Source organism: Carassius auratus, chromosome 30 (genome assembly GCF_003368295.1).
Source record: "Carassius auratus strain Wakin chromosome 30, ASM336829v1, whole genome shotgun sequence".
Classification (NCBI taxonomy): Eukaryota; Metazoa; Chordata; class Actinopteri; order Cypriniformes; family Cyprinidae; genus Carassius; species Carassius auratus.
The window spans coordinates 20,557,805-20,577,749 of record NC_039272.1 but is presented as its reverse complement, the minus strand read 5'-3'; the positions used below and the strand labels follow the sequence as shown (position 1 = coordinate 20,577,749).

At 35.6% G+C, this 19,945-nt stretch overlaps 3 protein-coding genes across 5 annotated transcripts; 2 read left to right on the top strand and 1 right to left on the bottom strand.

Annotated features, from left to right (window-relative positions):
* Positions 1-2,136: 2,136 nt before the first annotated feature.
* LOC113049600 (C-X-C motif chemokine 2) lies at positions 2,137-3,386 on the top strand. Its single transcript, XM_026212081.1, has 4 exons — positions 2,137-2,276; positions 2,585-2,717; positions 2,976-3,059; positions 3,167-3,386. The coding sequence occupies exons 1-4, from the start codon at positions 2,213-2,215 to the stop codon at positions 3,207-3,209; spliced, it is 324 nt and encodes a 107-aa protein (XP_026067866.1). The 5' UTR covers positions 2,137-2,212; the 3' UTR covers positions 3,210-3,386.
* On the bottom strand, positions 3,387-14,969 carry LOC113049598 (CCR4-NOT transcription complex subunit 6-like). 3 transcript variants are annotated; one of them, XM_026212077.1, is made up of 13 exons: positions 14,814-14,969; positions 12,046-12,167; positions 11,614-11,800; positions 11,220-11,305; positions 11,031-11,120; positions 10,880-10,948; positions 10,634-10,791; positions 10,085-10,239; positions 9,405-9,556; positions 8,224-8,451; positions 7,899-8,101; positions 7,526-7,731; positions 3,387-4,224 (listed from the first exon to the last, which is right to left on the bottom strand). In XM_026212077.1, exons 2-13 carry the CDS (start codon positions 12,155-12,157, stop codon positions 4,188-4,190), a joined length of 1,683 nt encoding a protein of 560 aa, XP_026067862.1. In that variant the 5' UTR covers positions 12,158-12,167; positions 14,814-14,969; the 3' UTR covers positions 3,387-4,187. The 3 variants fall into 3 exon arrangements, with proteins under 3 accessions (XP_026067862.1, XP_026067863.1, XP_026067864.1); XM_026212078.1 differs by having other exon boundaries at positions 3,387-4,221; XM_026212079.1 differs by lacking the exon at positions 3,387-4,224 and having other exon boundaries at positions 6,165-7,731.
* Positions 14,970-15,785: 816 nt separating this feature from the next.
* Positions 15,786-19,219, top strand: LOC113049599 (39S ribosomal protein L1, mitochondrial). The gene is made up of 9 exons (XM_026212080.1): positions 15,786-15,910; positions 16,229-16,346; positions 16,427-16,691; positions 17,997-18,080; positions 18,205-18,276; positions 18,477-18,588; positions 18,677-18,774; positions 18,872-18,953; positions 19,055-19,219. Exons 1-9 carry the CDS (start codon positions 15,880-15,882, stop codon positions 19,150-19,152), a joined length of 960 nt encoding a protein of 319 aa, XP_026067865.1. The 5' UTR covers positions 15,786-15,879; the 3' UTR covers positions 19,153-19,219.
* The last annotated feature ends 726 nt before the right edge of the window (positions 19,220-19,945 follow it).

Below are 19,945 nucleotides of genomic sequence, written 5' to 3'. Positions count from 1 at the left end.
AGTTCACCAGAAGCGTAAATTGCTGCCTACTGGATTTCATTGTGGTGGCGTATTTCCAGCTGAAACGGGATATTGAGTAGACAAGTTTTTATTTTTGCGCTCCTCCTCTCATTTCTCACTCACAGCAGACTAAGTGGTTGGCATGTTTAACCATGTTCTGCCCAAGCCGTCAAACTGACATCATCAGAGAAGGCATGCCAGAGCGGAAACAAATGATCAGATTTTGATTAAAGATTACCAAAAAAAAATATATATATTATTTCAGTGGATTAACTTGCACAGATTAATTGTTGAATTTACGACTAGCAATGTGCGCTAACAAATAAATATTGTAAATTTAGATTTCATGTTTGATTTGATTTGATTTTTGGGGGATAGTTCACCCAAAAATCAGAACATAGTTTAAGATATTTTAGATTTAGTCCGAGAGCTCTCAGTCTCTCCATTGAAACTGTGTGTACTGTCTATTGTCCATGTCCAGAAAGGTAAGAAAAACATCATCAAAGTAGTCCATGTGACATCAGAGGGTCAGTTAGAATATTTTGAAGCATTGAAAATACATTTTCCAAAAATAGCAATAACTACGACTTTATTCATCTTTGTCTTCGCTTCCGTGTCTGTTGTGAGAGAGAGTTCAAAACAAAGCAGTTTGTGATATCCGGTTTGCGAACTAATCATTCGATGTAACCGGATCTTTTTGAATCACTTCACCAAATCGAACTGAATCGTTTTAAATGGTTCACGTCTCCAATACGCATTAATCCACAAATGATTTAAGCTGTTAACTTTTTTAATGTGGCTGACACTCCCTCTGAGTTAAAACAAACCAATATCCCGGAGTAATTCATGTACTCAAACAGTACACTGACTGAACTGCTGTGAAGAGAGATCTGAAGATGAACACCGAGCCGAGCCAGATAACGAACAAAAGAACAATGACAATGACAGTTTTACATATAAAAATATTTTAATTTATTGCTAGGATCCATTCAGTCGCGTCCCTATTAAATTCAATGGAAATTAAAAGCATAATTCTTTTTTTTTTTTTTTTTACAAGTTTTGAAAAAATAAAAATTTCCGAAGTTTAATGTAGTCTGGGGTAGATCGATATCAGCATGGAGTACAAGTTAAATCCACAATTCTTCACTTTAATACACGTCATAACATGAATGTACGTCAGGGGATAATGTTGAAAAATAAAGCACAATTTATAATCACGCATCATTTCTGTGCCTTTTAACCTGGGAAATCTTCAGTATAACAGCCTGTGAAGAATGTGTCAGTCAAGTGACATTTACCTGAGTACATATAAACATCTTTTATCGCCAAAATTATAAACACATTAGGTCTATACATTTAGAATATATACAAGTTTTTATACCCCGGTTTGACAAGGCTTAAGCCTAATGCCAGACTAAAGTCTGAGTTGTTTCAACTGAAAGAAACTCACACTGACTGACCTTAAAATATATCAGTGCCTTTATTTTGTCTCAAAATGCATACTAGTCATGTTTTTTTCTAAGGTAACCTTAATAAAAATTACTTAAATGTCCTACCTGAACTATATGGCCTAATCCTGGCTTAGTATAAGCCCTGTCTGGGAAACCAGGCCTATGTCTCCAAAAATTAAGCAGGTCATAATCACAAAATTAGTCCGCTTTTTATAAAAAATAAAAGTTCATAATGTAGCCTAATAAGCCTAATTTTCTTTTCAATAAAACTATAATTATGTTTTGTGCTCAAATGTATTGTATTAAAAGATAATTATGATGTAAACATAATAATGTTTTAAATTGGAATTACCTTATAACTGTGATTACACTATAAGTTGCCACAGTGTGTTCATAATGTAATACATTTCTCCTACAATAACCTATTAAATTATGTGAAAAATTGTTATTACATTTAAAAATTGTTATTACATTATGAGCTCAAGATTTTTTATTTTTTTATTTTATATTTTGAGAAAATCAATACATTATGAACATTTTAGTACAATAATAATGTAATATTTATTATTCCATTTTGAGATGTTTCCCACCTCCTTTAATTATTTTCCCCTGACAGTAAAACTCCCACTCTTACGCTATATTTTTTTTAACCACATTTGCTATTATAGGTTTATCACTTCCTCTTTTGAGCATCAATATAAACTGGGCAGAAGAGCCTCTCGTCCTAGACTTGCTTCAACACAACCGATCTCAGCCTCAACATGTCAATGCTCTCTTTCGTTCTGCTGGCAGCTACTGCAGTGTGCTGCTTCACAACCATCTATGGTAAGAGTTTCTTTTATTTTACTATTTTATTTGACTTTATTTCATTTTATTTGTACATTATGTATGGTCAATATTATATGGTGTTTTATAAATAGATAATATTCTGTACAAACCAGGTGCTTTCAAAGTTTAAAAGGTGGATCTGTTGAAATGTGCTATAATTTACTGCAGAATAATCGTGCTGTAGTCGTAATTATTATTATTATTTATTTTTTTACAAATTAGCCATTTATTCTGCATTTATTATTTATTAAACCTTGTTCTTTAGAGAAATATAATTCTAACTCTATGCACATGGCTTCTTTTAGCATTGCCAATGGAAGGCTTTGGTTCCAACAAGTGTCAGTGTGTGACCACCACCTCAAACAAAATCTCAACTCGGTTGTTCCAGAGGATTGAGATCGTGCCTCCGGGAGCACACTGTCGCAAAACCGAGATCTTGTGAGTCATGATGTTTTGCCTCTACACGTTGGTGGCACACACACTTCAATCACAGACATGAGGGAAATGTGCAAAGGGGTGCATGTTTCCTCTGTTCTGACAAACCTCAGCGCTCTCAAAAATACGTAACATTATTTTCTCATTAGCCCACGCAGCTCTCAGACAAATGTCACTTATTGCCCATACATTTTAAGCCGATATGTGTAAGACAGGTACATATTGTTGCATATGTTTATGAAATCTTTTTCAATTCCTTAGGATTACCAAAAAGGACAACCAAACAGTTTGCATAAACCCTGACGCACAATGGATCAACAATGTCATCTCAAAAGTAATGAGGAGGTAGGGTTTAAGTCTTAACTCCCTAAATCGAGAACGTCGAATCTAGATTTGACCTTTTTTTTTTTTTGCATTGTCTAAATGTCATCTTTTGTTTCATTTTTCTACAGTAGAAGAGCAGCAAAGGAAACTGCTGTGCCCACTGCAGCATAAATCAACATGAACGAGAACAACTTTCCATTTCCTACTTTTCAGTTATTCTTTTTCATTCAAACAGTCAACACAAGTGTGCGGAATGTTATGAGACCATATTTACGCAGTAACAAATTTTAAAAAGTCTGTCTACAAAACCTGTAATTATTATTTTTAAATAAAAATCTCACAACCTTCTTTCTTTAAAATGACATCTTTATTGCCTTTAGAGGGAGACTTTGACAAGTTTGTTTTACAAATGGGCCACATGTAGCACCATTTACATTTGCAAACGGAAATATTTTTTCCCCCATATCATCACCATATATGTTTATAGACTAAATAAGAGTTACAAAATGTGTATTCCTCAGCTGAGGAGAAACTGCATGAAAAAAGTCTCCACTGACAAAGATTTATCACCACACTGGGAAATACTCGTTTTTGGATATTCTAATCGCTGTGTCTCAAGGTTCATGGCAAAACAATGCTTTACATCATCTTACAATCAAGCAAGTCCTTCCTTAATTTGAATTTGTCATCAAACCATGTTCCCATAATAAACATTCAATGAAAGACTACTGCTATTTTCCACATGAGATCGTGACTAGTTTAAAAATATAGCTTGTTTGTCAGTCTGGATTAAAATAACTGTCCAGTTAGACCATTTGCTAAGAGGAAATATTTCATCTGGTTCAATGGGAATTTCTGAGGAGAACATATACAAGTATCCATCAGAAAAAAAATAAAAATACTGCCACCACTAACCAGGCAGACAATTGTAATTTTCACAACTTCTTAACAGAAAGATTTAAGATCCTGCCATTTTTTTCAAAACAAATCGGCTTATCACTGCTGACCATGACATGTTTTAATAACAACATCATTATAACTGGATCATGTCCACTTTAGGAGTCACCGTGTCTCTCTGGTGAAGAGAAGAGATGGACAGATGAATGGATGAGTGGATGGAAGGGCGCTGGGATGGATGCTGGTGCTGGCTCACTCTGTAAGCGTCTTGCTTTCACAGGCAGTACTGCTGTAGAAAAGATGGTTCAGACTAGGCACAGTTTTGATAAAAGAGGAATGCTCTACTTATCAATCAGTTTGCAAAAGTGACAAAAAAGCGAAAGCACTCATGATCATAAGGCATTCCAATTTTAGAAATGATGCAATGTCAAAAATGTTTTTTTGCTGACTAAAAAACCTAATCAAGAATGTCGTTACATTTAACAGGGATGGGAGTAAATCAGTGTGGTTATTTGTTTTCTAAGGTCTAATGGCAGTTATAAGTAACATGCAGCACACATAATCCAACACTTAACAGTCCACTTCAGCAACTCCTTCTGAAATGTTTAACTCAGACAAGCTCAACACAAAACAAGGCACAGTCTCCCGAAGCATGTTAGAAAAGCTATAGCTTTGTCCAAATAGACATACGTGACCCTGGATGTGTTGAACATGCAAGTAGTACCAGCAACCAATTCTCCTCATAGGTTAAACATCATAAATGCTGCAGAATTTTAACTCAAGAAGCTTTAAGCATTAAACATTTTGATGGCTGCTAGCTTGAAAGAAAGGACTTTTGGTTTATTGAAGTCAGAATTCATGCAGGGAAATGTTTCCACAGTAGTCATGTGACAGACAACAACACTTATGCCACTCAAATAAACGCTTTAGAATATGTATACGTTTTTGCAAATTCAGATAAAGTCTGCAATGCACTACACGTTTGCCAAGTGTTGATGAATTGAAACTAGCTGCCTATGTCATAACAAATGCAGATTTGAGTTGACAGATTTCACAGAAAATCACATGGTGTATGATGGGCACAGACTTTTTTGTTGTTGTTTTCGGACTATGACTTTGTCCAATCTGAGCATATCAGTAATTTCTGAGCCAATTTTTCAACACATATTGATTTAATTTGGTTTTGCTTCTCTAGTCTTGCATAGCCAGACCTTTAGACTGATGGTAGAAGGTCTGGGAAGTGGTTAAGGACCACCCAAGAGGCCATATGACTGACAGGTAAAGGAACCAATCACGTTTCGTTTTGTGTCAGGTCATGTTTAGGGGCATGGAAATGTCCCCACAGCCATTGTCTCAGTTGTAAATATGATGGTTTGCTCTTCCATGAGGGGGTTTGCTCCATAGCATCTTTGTTTCCAGGTGGAATGTTAAAGAACGCTCCACACGTGTCTCACAGAAATTCTGTAGAATTCAATCAATCTGATGATGACTTCGAAACTCCTGAAGTGTTTCTAATTTTGTGTGCCATATGTATCAGATATTCACTCAACAGTTTGTGGGTGTAATGCCTGAAGCTGAGACTATGCCTCTTCTAACATTAGCTATGTTTTCTTTCAAAGTTACGAATTAAACTTGCGTGCAAATTTGGAATATTGAATAAAACATAAATCACAGAATAGGCCTAAAGTATTGTTTCCATCCATGGAGTTGAAGATAACAAAATCGTCACTTCCTGATTGTTAAGTTGCGCTAAATTTCACGAAGAAAAATTTTATTTGCTGCAGTAGGAGAAGGCACTGTATATAATTATTTATATTTTTTTAAATAAACAATAAATTGTATACAACTTAGAGCATGCAGACAAAACGCGGCCATTTTATCTTATTTTCGGAGGCTGCTGTTTGGGAGCGCAGTTCTTAAGAGTTAATTATAATGAAGTAGTTTGACTAGACTATGCTCAAGCTTTTTAGAATGGCAAAACTAGCATTTCAGATGCTGTGCAATGAGGAATTTATTTGGTAAAAGTGTTTTGTGGTTTATGTGCATGTTTTCTGACTTTATAAGAAATGTATGTGACATAATTGAGAGAGTACAAGTTTTATGCACATTCTTAGAATTTATGCGCATCTTGCCATTTTAACCCTTTTTTTATGCAATATCCCAAAATGTGCATTAAAATAGGTGGTTGGAAACGTAGCTAATGCCACATTTCTGCATGAGTTTGTTATGTTCGGAAGAACACAAGTTTATTTGTTAAAAATGTGTTTCAATTTTAAAAGTTGTGAAGTGTATTACAGCTTTTAGATAAATTTAGCAAATGATTATGTCTTGCCAACCTTGAAAACCATTAAAACATAACAATGAGAAAGGCCTCCAACTATGGAAATGCTCTTAGTTGTGCCAAACAAATAAAATGACATTTCTTGTCATCTCTCTTCTCCAACAAAACACAAAATGACATTTCTAAACATAAATTAACATTCATTCTGTACCAATGCAGCTGACAATCCATTACCACTGAAACAAATACGAAACAACTGGACTAAGCTGAATTAGTCTGAATTATAGTTAAAGACAAAGTTCACCCCAAAATTAAAAAATAAAAGCATAGAGGTTTGAGTCATTTTTGGGTGAACTATGCCTTAAACTCCTAAGTAGTGTTCTGTAGCAATTATAAATTGTCTCAATGTCAATCACCTGCCATTCAGAGATTGTTTGGAGACGCCCGCTGGCATGATGACATCACTGAGGCAGGGAGTGATGAGTATATTGTGTAAATATACATCAGTACGGTAATGTGATTTAGATGCCAATGCAAGCAGCAAGAGAAAACAGCACAGCTGGGTTATAATGAGTAGGGCTGGGATCCTCTTTAATAGTGTACATTTTGGACTTAAAGACAAGTTTTCATAATACTTTACATTGCACTATTAATAATTTTCAATTAATAACACATTGTTGAAAATTCCAACCTTACTTCAGCTTTTCACTTTATAATCCTTAATGCAAATCCATCCTGCAGTAATGTTAAATGGGGGAACTTGAATTTGTAATGCACAGGATGCGGTCACTACTATAATATTTGATGTTGCACAGTGAAGAGCAAATTTTGTTTCGTTTTTTGTACTGGGAAATTTCCGAATTTGAATGGCATCATAAATATTTAAAGACGCTGAAGGGGAATTTAAAAGAGGATGCTCATTGAATCAAAGTTTTTGTAACACTCGTGTGGACATTGTTATGCTACATGATCGGCCTTCCCTTAAGTTACACATTCCTAGCATCCAAATACTGACACATGGCTTATACAATCTCACATTTAAATTCAGACAAACAGATGGATTTCCCTGAAAGCAGCGTTTGTTTGGTACCAAACAGAGAATCCCAACCCTAATTTGGTATTAAGCATTTGTTTTCAGGTTGGAAAACATAATAATAAGATCATATAATCCTGTGCAAAGGTTAAAAAGGAACAAAGTAGGTGAGTACTTCACTCCTTAATGTGTGTGCCTATATTTGTAGGGGCTCATCATAGGGGTTCGTCCATGGTTTGGGGATTTAGAGGAGTAGGGGAAGCGGGGCTGCACTACCTGTGGACAGGCAGATGCAACCCGTTGATGGGGGGTAAGGGCGGTTGGTACTCCAGCTGAGCCAGGAGGGAAAAGTGGTCAGAAGGGATGTGTGGGTGGGGGCAGCCCGTTATGTTGTTGTCTTTCAGCCACTGAGTCTCCAGTGGACCCAGAACGCCCAGAACACGCATGTGTGTCTTAGAGAAGAAAATGTAGTCAATCACACCCTACAAAAAAGGAGAAAGCATGTTTTAAAACGGAGTACATAAAAATCGGTGACAATAATTTAAATTCAGGAGCTAGCAGCAGCCTTTTAGATCACAGGTTTCTGTGCAATACAATAAGGAAGATTGTTACCGTTCACTAAAATTGTGAAACCTAAACATCTCCTGACCTTGAAGTCATAAGTGTAGTTGGTGTAGGGCATGAGATTCCCCTCATAGGCACTCTTCAGCAGGAAACTGTGCGTGATGCTGCCATCAGGCTTGCCATTTTTACTGTTGCAACTGAAGTTGGTTATACAATCGCTGTAACGCAGTTCCTTAAAGTCTTTGTGATTTTCTGCAACTCCACCATTACTCAGGTACTCCACCACACCTGTGAAGAAGACAACAGCTTCATGAGGAATCAGAGGCAAAAATCTCAACAATATAAGTCAAGTGAGTCCTCCATTTCCTCTTACTATTTATCCTTAGAAAGCGGTTCCAAACATTGCTCACCAGAGTCTGGGAGTGAGTTGAGGTCAGCGCACAGGACGATCGGGATGGAGCTGGTGTCTGACGTGGGTGATGCAGAGTTGATGGATCCCGATGCCCTCTCAGCGATGCTCTTTAGCTCAGACAGGAACATCATTGTCTGGATGAGCTTCACATCGGAGTACTCCGGATCCCAGTGCATGTGGGCATTAGCTACCAGCAGGAGCTGTTTCTCTGAAGGCTGCTTTAAACCTGCATCACAACACCAGTAAAATTAATGGGAGTTGTAGCATCTAAATAAGATATTTTACAATTAAGTTTGCTGCTCCCAGTCCAGAGGAAGTCAAAAGCAGAATATAAACAGTAAACTCTGTTTGCAAAGTGTAAGCAATATCACAATCTTTTGAAAATGCAACAATAATGTTTTTTTTTTTGTGTGTGTTGGGGGGTATGCTGAGAAAGAAGAAATAATGCAGATAAATAAAAATAAACTCATCAAAATGTGTGTATGTTCATAAAAATATTCAGCTGTATTGAGGCATCATGAAGTAAATAGAAAGTGCATTATCACTGAAATCCAACCTAACACTGAATTCAACCATAGAAGTTCATTTTATTTATCAGAGCATCACATTACTTATGACTTACTTGGCTTACAAAATTTTGTCACATATAAATATTTATTTTTTTAATTTACTTGCAGCTGAATTTACTTCAGAGAATGCTACTGATGTTATTTTCAATATTTTCAATATCCAACAATTTCCTAACTTGCCACACACAACAAAATGTAAAAAATACAATGTCATGAATAAATATTTTCTTTGTTGAATAATTTTAAGGGTCAAAATAAATTCTACTGAAATATAATCTATTGTACAGTTCATGAATTTAAATTCATTTCTAGAGACAGTAGTTATTCTCCACCTTCCACTTTCAATACCATGACTGAGGTGAGACCCTTGATTAAGGCACCGAACCCCCAACTGTTCCCCGGACACCACAGAATTGACTGCCCTCTGCTCCACAAATGCAGAGCACAAATTCAAAATATGGGACATCATACTTGGCCACATGTAAACATTTCTAATGTAGTGATTTACTGCCCTCTACAGGACAAATCTAAATAGATGGTGTGTCCATGAAGAACAGGAAACCTAAATTGAGCTATTTCAATGTTAACATTCATCAATCAGGGTCCTTACCACTAGCAAACAAGTCTTTCTTCACTTCCAACAGGACAGCTACTCCGATGTTATCTTTGGTCATGACTCTGTTTAGCATAACCTCTGAACCCTCTGAGTTTGCCATGGCAACCTGATTGAACTCCACTGTGTGTTTCTGCACCAGAGCAAATCTAGAATGTAAAAAAAAAAAAAGTGCAATAGATGAGATTAATATCATTTCACTTTAAAGGGGTCATGAACTGCCTTTTTTATTATTTTACTTTGTTCTCTGGGGTCCACTTATAATGTGATCAAGGGTCACAATCAAAAAACATAATTTAGCTTTTTTCTGTCCTGTTTTTTTTTTAACAAAGGACTAAGTTATTACTGACATGGTCTGGAGCTCTATTCAAAATAAAGCTAATCAAATAAAGTTGATAATCTCTGTCATTTACCATATATGTGTGTGTGTGAATCTGTGGGCGGAGCTAAACATGCAGTGTTGTAGAACAGGCTTTGATCTAATTCTGAGGAGGCGGTGTTTAGCCACACTATTAGTTAACAGAGTGACACATTCCAACCTGTCATTTTTTTTCGTCAGACTGGCGACTTTTTAGACTAATGAGAAAGATTTGTGTTCTGAAAATTACAGAGGGAATTTTGATTTCTAAGTTCATGAACCCTTTAAACCTTGTAAGAAGATAGAAGATAATTCTCACTTGTCGGTCTTAAAGAACACAGCACAGCCATCCACATGTTTCCGCTCCTGTTCTGACATGAGTTTGGCACGAGACTTTGGACAGAAATAGCCATCATATCCACGCTCTTTCAGTGTTTCCAGAAAGAAAGTGTAGTACTGCTCTGTTTCCACCTCCTGCACATGAATGAGCATTAAAGCAAAGCATAAAACACTGCTGATATTAAAACCACACACATGCCATGTGAAATGTATTGTTACACATAATAACTAAGCTTCATTTTTTATGTAAAGATATAACTATATACTTATTTATCATATTAGAAGGTACATGAGGCATGAGAGGTAACATATTACGTTATTAAGTATTACATATTAAGTTAAATTGTAATAATACTTTGCAGTATTGTTATGTTTACTGTTTTTTGATCAAATTAAAGCAGCCTTGGTGAGAATAAGAGAGTACTTTAAAAGATTTTACCATACCAATTCAAAACTTGTAAATGGTAGTGTACACATTTCTAATTGTGATTGAGATTTCCTTTTTCATTCTGAAACGGGAGCTTCATACCTGCAGGCTAATGATGTCAGCATCACAGTTAGTGATCTCCTCCATGATGCCCTTCTTCCTGTACTCCCAGTTAAGGGCCCATGAGGGACAGTAGCCATACAACTGTCTTGTTGCATACTTGTCGCACAGTACGTTGTAGCACATTACTGTGAACACAGCTTGAGGACACAATAATTTTCTTTTAGCTTTGATCCTTAGTAAATTATCATTTTTAAAAGCCAGTGACAGGATGCTAGCAGTATGTACCTGTGGGCATCATTTGGTCTCGCTCCCTCAAAGTGATCCAAGGTCTTTGGGGGAGTTGTTCTGGGTGGACTAATATTGGGAGGGGGAAATTAAATTAATAATTAATATGTATAATATTAATAAGCAGCTATGTACCTGCATCTATTATTACCTGCAAGATTGTCAAGCATGTAATTTAACAATTTCCTTGTTCCATCAGGCTCCTGATACAGGTTGAGTATATCTTGGGACAATGGATTACCTGGGAAAGAAATATTGTTCTCAGGCCTAATAAAAAAACATTGCATGCTTGTTCTGCATAATATAAAACAACATTGGACTGAAATTAAAAAAGCTTTACCTTTGAGTCCAAGGGTTTGCAACTGGAACAACCGACCAAGTTCATAAGGCAAAACTCGTAAACAATTGTTGTTCAAAAGCAATTCCCTAAAAAAAAAAAAAAAACACACAAAGAAAGAAACAAATGTGACCATAAAAAAAGATGTCTGTTTAGTGTAACAATAGTCTTAAAATCACTTAAAGTGAACAAAAAGGCATAAACTATTGATAAGTCCAGTTCAGTCACATCATAATTATTTATTCATTTATATATTCTGCCTTTCTGGTCTTTTAATGTTTTGTTGTAAAAGGAAAAATAATAATGGCACTTTATTATCTGTAATAATGCTGAAAGGCCAATAGAACTGTTTTACTTAACTTCATTCTGATGGGAATCTGTCTGTTTTGTTGCATACCTGAGAGTCACCATGTTGCCGAGTTCTGCTGGCAGGCTGCGCAGTTTGTTGGAGGACAGGTTTAGGTAGACGAGATGGGGTAGCTTTGCGATTTCAGGAGGAAGCCGGCTCAGGTTGTTGTTGTTGATGTGGAGAGCAGTCAGATGGGTCAGCGTCCATAGTGAGCTGCTTAGACTTCTGACCCGCCCTGTACCACGAAATCACAGACAGAGTAAACAGTTTTCGACAAATGTCCCAAAGAACACACATATTGATAAGTACATCACTTTTGGATAAAAGAAAATATAAGTAGGCTTTCACGTTCACTGATTTATTCATTAATTTCTCTCATGTCAGTGTACTGTACCCTCTGTAGCATATTCATAAAGATAAGTTGATGAATTATGAGTTGCGGAAAAGAGTCAATTGAGGAATTGAGGAATAATAACTGACCAGAAATCTCCAACTCGGTCCAGTGTGACTTCTTCCCACTGGCTGCTTCCTCGGCTGACATGATGGTATATAATCTGCGTGGGTCTGGAGGATCATATTTTTCCTTTGGCATGCCTGTTAATCTGAAAATACATAAAGAAAATGAACAATTAGTAACCATTTCCCTTTGTTACAATATGTCATTGATTTATTTTTATATTTGTAAGAAATCATCATAAACTGAGAGAAAGTAGAAAGCCTGATCTATGAGCCAGCTGGCATTATAATTGTAATTGTAGGGGTCAGTTCAGGACTCCTGTGACTGAGACTCCTTTTAAGGCCTCAGATCAAGCCAGGTCACCCTTTGACAAACTGACATTATATGTAAACATGATGTACAGTAAATCAGAAAATAAACCAACAACTGCACTTCAACTTGTGCAAAGTAAAAACTTTTTATTTTTTATTTTTACATCAGTAAGGATTGCTTAAGTTTAACTTAAAATAAAGCTAAAGAAAATGAATGCATAGGTACCAAGTGAAGCTGTAAAATATCAAAATATCATCTACACTGTAGTTCAAATGTGTGGGATTGTTAAAAATTGTTAGAATTGTTAGAAAACAACATGTTATAAGTATTATTACAATTTTGAATAGTCATTTGTTTTCCATTTAAATATATTTTTAAATGCAATTCATCCCCGTCAACAAAGCTACATTTTCAGCAGCCATTACCATCTTTTAATTTTGGAAATCATTATAATAAGCTGATTTGCTGCTCGAGAACTATTTCTTACTATTATCAGTGTTCAAAACATTTGTGCTGCTTAATATTTTTGTGAAAACTGTGATACATTTTCTTGAACATTCTTTGAAAAATAGAAAGTTTAAAAGAATAGCATTTACATTAAAGAATTTTTTTAATAATAATCCCTTTACTGTCACTTTCGATCATTTAATGCATCCTTGCTGAATAAAAGTATTAATTTCTTCAGATAAATAAAATAAAATAATAAAATAAAATACTTCTGATCAATATTGTATGTTCTAGAAAACAGGCCAACATGTGAGATCCTGAGTGCTTACTGAGAGACAGACAGCTGATGTTTACGCTGATACATTGAACTGTTTGAGTAGTTGATATCTCTGATGCTGAGCCAAAACATTATGGAGTCTAGGGCACTGACAGAGTTTAACTCAGTTGAACTTTGGAGACGTTACAATAGTTTTGTGTGTGCGTTTAAATCAATCCCTTTCGGCTGTAAAAGATGAAAGCAAAATGGCACTTTCACATAACAGACTATTAATAGGCAAAATCACCAGCGAGAGCTTTTAAACAGACGAGACGACTGCCCTTATTTGCCTTGTATAGACAGAACATGCGGTGCGCTGTAATCATTCAGTCGCAGCTGTTACATACACAAGAACACACTGCCAAAGAGCTGTTCGGGTTCAACATATCCTGCTTCTCAATTATAACTTGTAAATGTTTTCTTACATGCAGAACTTCAGGCACTTTATTAATTCAGCTGGTCTTTGGACTAGATGTCATATTCATATTAGTGTATATATCAGACCATCATTCAGCAAAGCAACCGTACGTCTCAACTCTAATCAACATTGTACATTTGTGACCCTGGACAACAAAACCAGTCAGTAGCACGGTTATATTTGTAGAAATAGTCAACATTCTATGGGTCAAAATGATTGATTTTCCTTTTATGCCAAAAATGATTACGATATTAAGGAAAGAACATATTCCATGAAGATATTTCTGAAATTTCCTACATATAAATATATCAAAACTTAATTTTTTGATTGGTGCATTGCTAAAAACTTAAGTTGGACAAATTTAAATATGATTTAAATAAGATTTTTTTGGGACCCTCAGAATCAAGATTTTCAAATAGTTGTATCTCCAAATATTGTCTTAAGCTTTCAATTGATGTACGGTTTGTTAGGTTATTTCTTCAGCTTTCAGACTATGTACAAGTCTTAATAAATTTTAAAAAAGACCATTATGACTGGTCCAGTGTCACGTTTCTGCAGTTTTATTTTTATGTTCAGGTGTTGGATTTTTCATGTTGTATGTATAATTCTATATATTGTATATTAAGTATACATAATGTGTATATTCAGTTCAATTATGAATGTTGTGGTCTTTATCTGTCACTAAACCCCTGTGTTTTTGTTCATGTGACAATAAAAGTGATTTGACTGAACGCCACGGCGCATACGCAAACGATAACGAAAGCCGAGGCGTTACGTAACCCGCTCTTTGAAGTTACCAAGTAACTTCTATGAATAAAACAAACACACGTTCCGAGCTGAACCCAACTTGGATTTGTTGTTCAAAACGTCTTGCAAAACACCGCGGTGTTTCGCGTTCCAGTTAAAAGCGTGTCAACGACCTAGTGCAGTTGTCAACTACTCCAATAACGATGTTTGTGTTATGTAAGGCTATTATTATTAGCTATTCTTGATAGCACAAAGTTGAGTTAGGTTGGTGAGCTGTCAAGCACAACATGAAAAGCAGGAGCAGATCTGGCCGTGCCACCAGATCAGACGTTCATCTTCATCGCCAAATACGGTCATCTATTAATCAGGAGAAACTATGTGTTGTGTAATGGGGCTGAAACACGGTTATCTCGTGTTTATTTAGTTAAAGCACACACCGTCTCCTTAGCCGATCCTCTGGAAGTACAGCTGGTGACGGTGAGCGGATTTGACACCCAAAGATATCAAGACCGCAAAAACAGCACACCGGAATGCAGTACGTAGGGTCTTACCTGCATTCGGGAGGTGGGAGAGGAACTGCTGGTGTGATATGATCAGAGACATACAGACAAGCTGCGACCGATCCTCATCCTGAGACTCGGGCAGAAGGAAGGACAACACTGAGCTTCCGCTCCAGTCTACAGTCCCCTTAACCAACCGATAAGAAGTCCGACTCGTTTACGCGAATCGGTTCTTTTGAACAGGCAGTTTTTAAAAAGCGATTCAAACAACAGATTTGGCTGTTATTTTACGCCATTACGCAGTTGCGTCACTTGACCCCTGACGTCGCACAACATTTTATTAAAAACATTCCATAAAGTTACAACATGTTGGCAGTGGGCTGTTAGTTCTATAAATAAGGGTGTTTGTAATTTTATGTATTCTAGTTCAGTTAGCTACAGCCACGATTCAGCTCAGAAAAAAAACATAAAAACATTTGGAAGTTGAATTTACATTTTCATTAAACAATACTAAATTCAGAATAGATAGGTGAATCGAGATCCACTACCGATTCAGTTCGTTTCGTAAACGAACAGTTCGGAACGGTTTTGCGAACCGGTTCAATCAATTCATTAAAAAAATCCGACTCAAAGAACGATTCTTTAAATTTTAGTCTGAAATACAGCTCGAAGTGGAGACCATTGTGCTCTTGTAAAAAATACGATACAGCTTTGTTTTAGTATGCCTTCTAACGTATATGTAATATGATTATTCTTATGGGGAATTATTTATATAAACATGCAAGGTTGAACTTATAACAGAACTTATTACTGCATTTTTACCTTTAGGTTGCAACGTTTTCAGGCTGGAGTTTTGGATTCTTTTATATAAATGGGTCAAATAACGATTTTTTTTGCTGTTTCCCTTTAGAATATCTAAAATATGCTAAAACAAATCGGGTAAATTTTATAGCGAGCATATTAATTGTTTATTGTAGTATATGAAACATAGTTTGTGTCTACAAATTCAGTTTTAAGTATGCACAATATTTTGTTCAAAAGCAAGATGAGTGGGAACGCTTAACGCTGGGTGATGGTTTAGAAGGGAAATGTAAGTGTAACACAGAAGTCTGTCAACATGGCTGCCCCCTCGAGGAGTGCTTTAAGAGGTCAGTTTTGAAACGTAACAAATTATTTCGCTTATCTACTGTACATTCCGAGATTATTAACATGCAACTAGTCATGTGCAGAATACTTGAGTGAATATCGAGTTGTGCATCTACACAAGCGAACAGCTTTGACCACGATCTGTTTTAGTTATGCTTAACTTACATTCATGCAGTTCATGCAGCCTGTCTAAAAGATCATTTAATTTTGATAGATTTTTTTAAACTACTAATTGGCTAATTAAATGTAATCATTGTCATATGTCATTTGACCCAGTCTTTTTAATGTTGCTTTACTTCTGTGTGTTGTTTCATGCACAGTTTTCCCCAGATGTCAGAGTCTGTTCTTCACATGCAGAGCTCCTTCTGTCTCGTGCAGCTCTCTGGTTGCATACAGGCAGCAGCAGCCTGTCAGATCCTATGCTGCTGCCAGCACCAAGTGAGTTCTCTTTACACTATTTAGACTTTTTTACACTATTTAGAAAGGTTGTCTAATAAAAATCAAAACACTTTTTGTAGGCAGAAAGAGAAGAAAGACGAGACCGTTCAAGAGAAGGTGGTGAAAGAGAGAAAAAAGGTTGATGACACAAACAGACATAAACCCTTTGGACTCACAGCCTGGGCTCCAGTAGATGATGTGTACATGGTGAGGTACTATCCCAAACCTGTGTACGAGACATCCGTGGCCATTGAAATGCTGAAGAACTTCCAGAAGCTGGATTTCAGTCCTGAGAACCAGCCTGTGTACATTAACCTACGTCTAGACATGAAGCTGGAGAAAAAGGTACATTTTGGGTGTTTTTTTTTTTCTAGTCTAATTTGAATAATTTTTGCTTAAAAAAAAGGGTAACACTTTAGAATAAGGTTCCATTAGTTAATGTTAGTTAATGTACATTTACATTAATGTATATTAATACATTTATTACTGTATTTATTCATCTTCGTTAATGTTAGTTAATGAAAATACAGTTATTCATTGTTAGTTCATGGTAATTCACAGTGCATTAACTAATGTTAACAAGCACAACTTTTGATTTAAATAATGCATTAATAAATGTTGAAATTAACATGAACTAAGACTTATAAATGCTGTAGAAGGATTGTTCTTGCTTCGTTCATGTTAACGAAAGTAGTTAACTGACATTAACTAATGGAACCTTATTCTAAAGTGTTACCAAAAAAAGCTGTTTCTTCTAAATTCACAAAAACTGATTTAATTCTACTGTTTAAAGTCGTTAAGAAGTCTTTTATACTCACCATACGGTCTGTGAAATATGATTTCAATGTAAATATTATTTCAGTGGTCATTTTTTAATATGTTTAAGTTTTATCCATTATTATTAATAATGTAATTTATTTGTTTGATGCAAAGCTAAGTTTTCGGCAAACAGTTTGTTCAGATTTCAGTGTCACGTTTCTTCAGAAATCATTCTAATATGCTGATTTACTGCTCAAGAAACATTTCTTATTATTCATATTATCTGTGTTGAAAACTCTGCAACTTATGACAAAACTCTAATTTTTTTTCAAAAAGACCCAAAAATCTTACTGTCCCCAAACATTTAAACAGCAATGTATTCGTTTGAACTAGAGTTTGAATTCTAAATCTGCTAATTGTATTGCTAGTTTTCTGCAAATATGTCCCAGGAATCCAAAAAAGCTCTTTTGTGCTTTCGTTACAGTTGTTTCAAATTAAAACTGTTCATGTTTCAAAAAACTTAAATGCATCATCCTTAAAAGTTCTACATCATATCTTGATGATTCTTGAACCTTTTAAAAAACCTCAAATATTTATCAGTACATCCGAACGGTTGCTGAAATGCTTAATGAATTGTGGTGTTAAAAAAACATTTAATGTGTGACTACTGCAAAAGTCTGTCTGTTCTTGTGATGGAACACTTTGAATTGATTATATTATTAAATCAGCTACAAAGAGTGTTATTTTGAGTTAACTGGATGAAAAATACTCTTGCCGGTTGAGTAAATATTCTCTGTAGTGTTGTTGCAGTGCTTAAGAAAACTTTTCATTACTCATAAATGCAACAACAGAATTTTAAACCTTACTGAGTTTCCATTGTTTTTGTTTCAGAAAAAAGTGGATCCGTTTGTTAGCACAATTCATTTACCACATTCCTTCAAGTCGGATATCAACAAAATAGTGGTTTTCACTGAGGTGGGATAATCATTCTGTGGTCCATTATGTTAAACATTAACTGAACTGATTTGATATAATTTACAGCTGCATTTAAGAATTCTGTACAGTTTACATGCAGTAATATAGAGTTACGGCTTCACAGAATCCCGATCAAGCCAGGATAGCGATGGAGAATGGAGCAGCAGTTGCAGGTGGAGCAGAACTGGTTGAGAAGGTAAAGCTCATGAGATATAACCTTGACATGTAATTCCTATTTATACCATTTACAAGTTTGCCTGTGTAAAAAAATGAATGTTTATTTGAAACATTTATATCTCATTCAAAAAGTACATACACTGAATTGAATCTGTGTTTTGGCTTGATTTAGCAATTATCTATTTACTTGATGCACCTTTCAATTCTTGTTGATTACAGATTTTAGCTGATGAGATCACAGCAGATTTTTACTTGGCTGAGCCAGACATTATTCAAAAGCTGCTCCCATTGAAGAACAAGCTGAGGAAGAAGTTTCCCAAGAGCAAGAGAGGTCCGTGAGTTTCACATGTATCAGGCATGTTTTATTAATGTGCAGCTAAACCCCGAGGTTAAATGGCTCTTTGTGATTCTTGCATCAGGATCAGTTGGAATGAATATTCCCAAAATGCTTGCATTATTCAAGAGTGGCCATGAATACATGGTTGAGGACATCTATGTTAACACACAAGTTGCAACAGTAAGTCGCATTGAACTGCTTTGTGTGACAGACATTTCTATTAGTAATAGAGCAAGAGAGGACAGGGTGGTATCATCTTTTTATTTATTTTTAACAGCTGGACATGCCAAAGGAGTATATTCTGGAAAACATTCATGCCATTGTAAAAGATGTGGCAAGCCATAAGCCAGCAGAATTTGGTAAGTTATTTTAATTATTATTCTTTGGCTGTCAGGTGGAAGTATTCTATTGTATTCTTTGACATGGATTAAATGTATTGTGTCTTTGATTTTTCCTCCAGGTCCTCTTATTGAGCGAGCAATTGTCTGCAGCAGGTCAAGTGAGGGTTTGCACATTAAAATCGAAGAATTCTTACCACAGGAAGAGAAAAAGGCATGACATTGTTGCTTTGTATATATTTGCATTGTACAAGACATATAAACTGTAATTAAAATGGTTAATGTTACGTTGTCCAATTGTGTGATTTTATTCTGAAGCTAATTTTTACAGTAGCATGTTTTAGGTATGGAGGCAACACGGCTAATAGCCCATAGTAGGCAAAAAGTCCCCTGTTGCTAAGGATTTAGAGATCAATTTGTGGTTGTATGGAATGTTAAAAGCTATGCAGACTTCTGTATATACACTATTTACATTTAAAATTATGCATTGTGCAGATGCTTTTGTCCAAAGAACTTATAAGAACAAAAGCAGTTCATCATAGAAACAGCAATATTCATAAGATCTACTGCTAACTTGTCCTGTCATCCCCTAACTATACCAGCAGGTGGCAGTAGAAACTTACGCTTACACACTTTCTAACTAATCAAGCTCCGATTGAATGGCAATGCAGTACTTTCTGCTTCATTTTTTTTGTCGTTTTTTTAAATTCAGAATATCCTTTTTAAGGTAAGATTAAGACAGGTTTTGATAGCTTTGTATTTAAACATTTAACCATAAGTGTAATTACAAGAAGCATTGGTCTCTTATGAATAGAGTAGCTATGTGATAAGTTATGTGGAGAGATTTTAAAACAACATTTGAATATGCATCATGGTTAAAAAGCTCTGAATGAATTTCCTAAGTCCACAAATGTCCAAATTTTTTTTTGTCCTTGAATGAGCCCCAAGCAAGGATCAGATTGCCCTGCTGCACGTGACCTAGGAATCTTTGACCGTTAAGCTCACTACTATTT

Bases quoted from the DNA above. Each gene is read 5' to 3' on its own strand.
- LOC113049599 (XM_026212080.1), top strand. From the start codon at position 15,880: ATGGCTGCCCCCTCGAGGAGTGCTTTAAGAG. The intron at 16,692-17,996 runs GTACATTTTGGG...TTTTTGTTTCAG, and splicing joins ACATGAAGCTGGAGAAAAAG to AAAAAAGTGGATCCGTTTGT. The intron at 18,589-18,676 runs GTCCGTGAGTTT...TTCTTGCATCAG, and splicing joins GTTTCCCAAGAGCAAGAGAG to GATCAGTTGGAATGAATATT.
- LOC113049600 (XM_026212081.1), top strand. From the start codon at position 2,213: ATGTCAATGCTCTCTTTCGTTCTGCTGGCAGCTACTGCAGTGTGCTGC. The intron at 2,718-2,975 runs GTGAGTCATGAT...TCAATTCCTTAG, and splicing joins TGTCGCAAAACCGAGATCTT to GATTACCAAAAAGGACAACC. The intron at 3,060-3,166 runs GTAGGGTTTAAG...ATTTTTCTACAG, and splicing joins ATCTCAAAAGTAATGAGGAG to TAGAAGAGCAGCAAAGGAAA.
- LOC113049598 (XM_026212077.1), bottom strand. From the start codon at position 12,157: ATGCCAAAGGAAAAATATGATCCTCCAGACCCACGCAGATTATATACC. The intron at 7,732-7,898 runs GTCAGGAGATGT...CCTTTTTTGTAG, and splicing joins ACTACACTTATGACTTCAAG to GGTGTGATTGACTACATTTT. The intron at 4,225-7,525 runs GTAGTGCAGCCC...TCTTTTCTACAG, and splicing joins TTGCATCTGCCTGTCCACAG to CAGTACTGCCTGTGAAAGCA.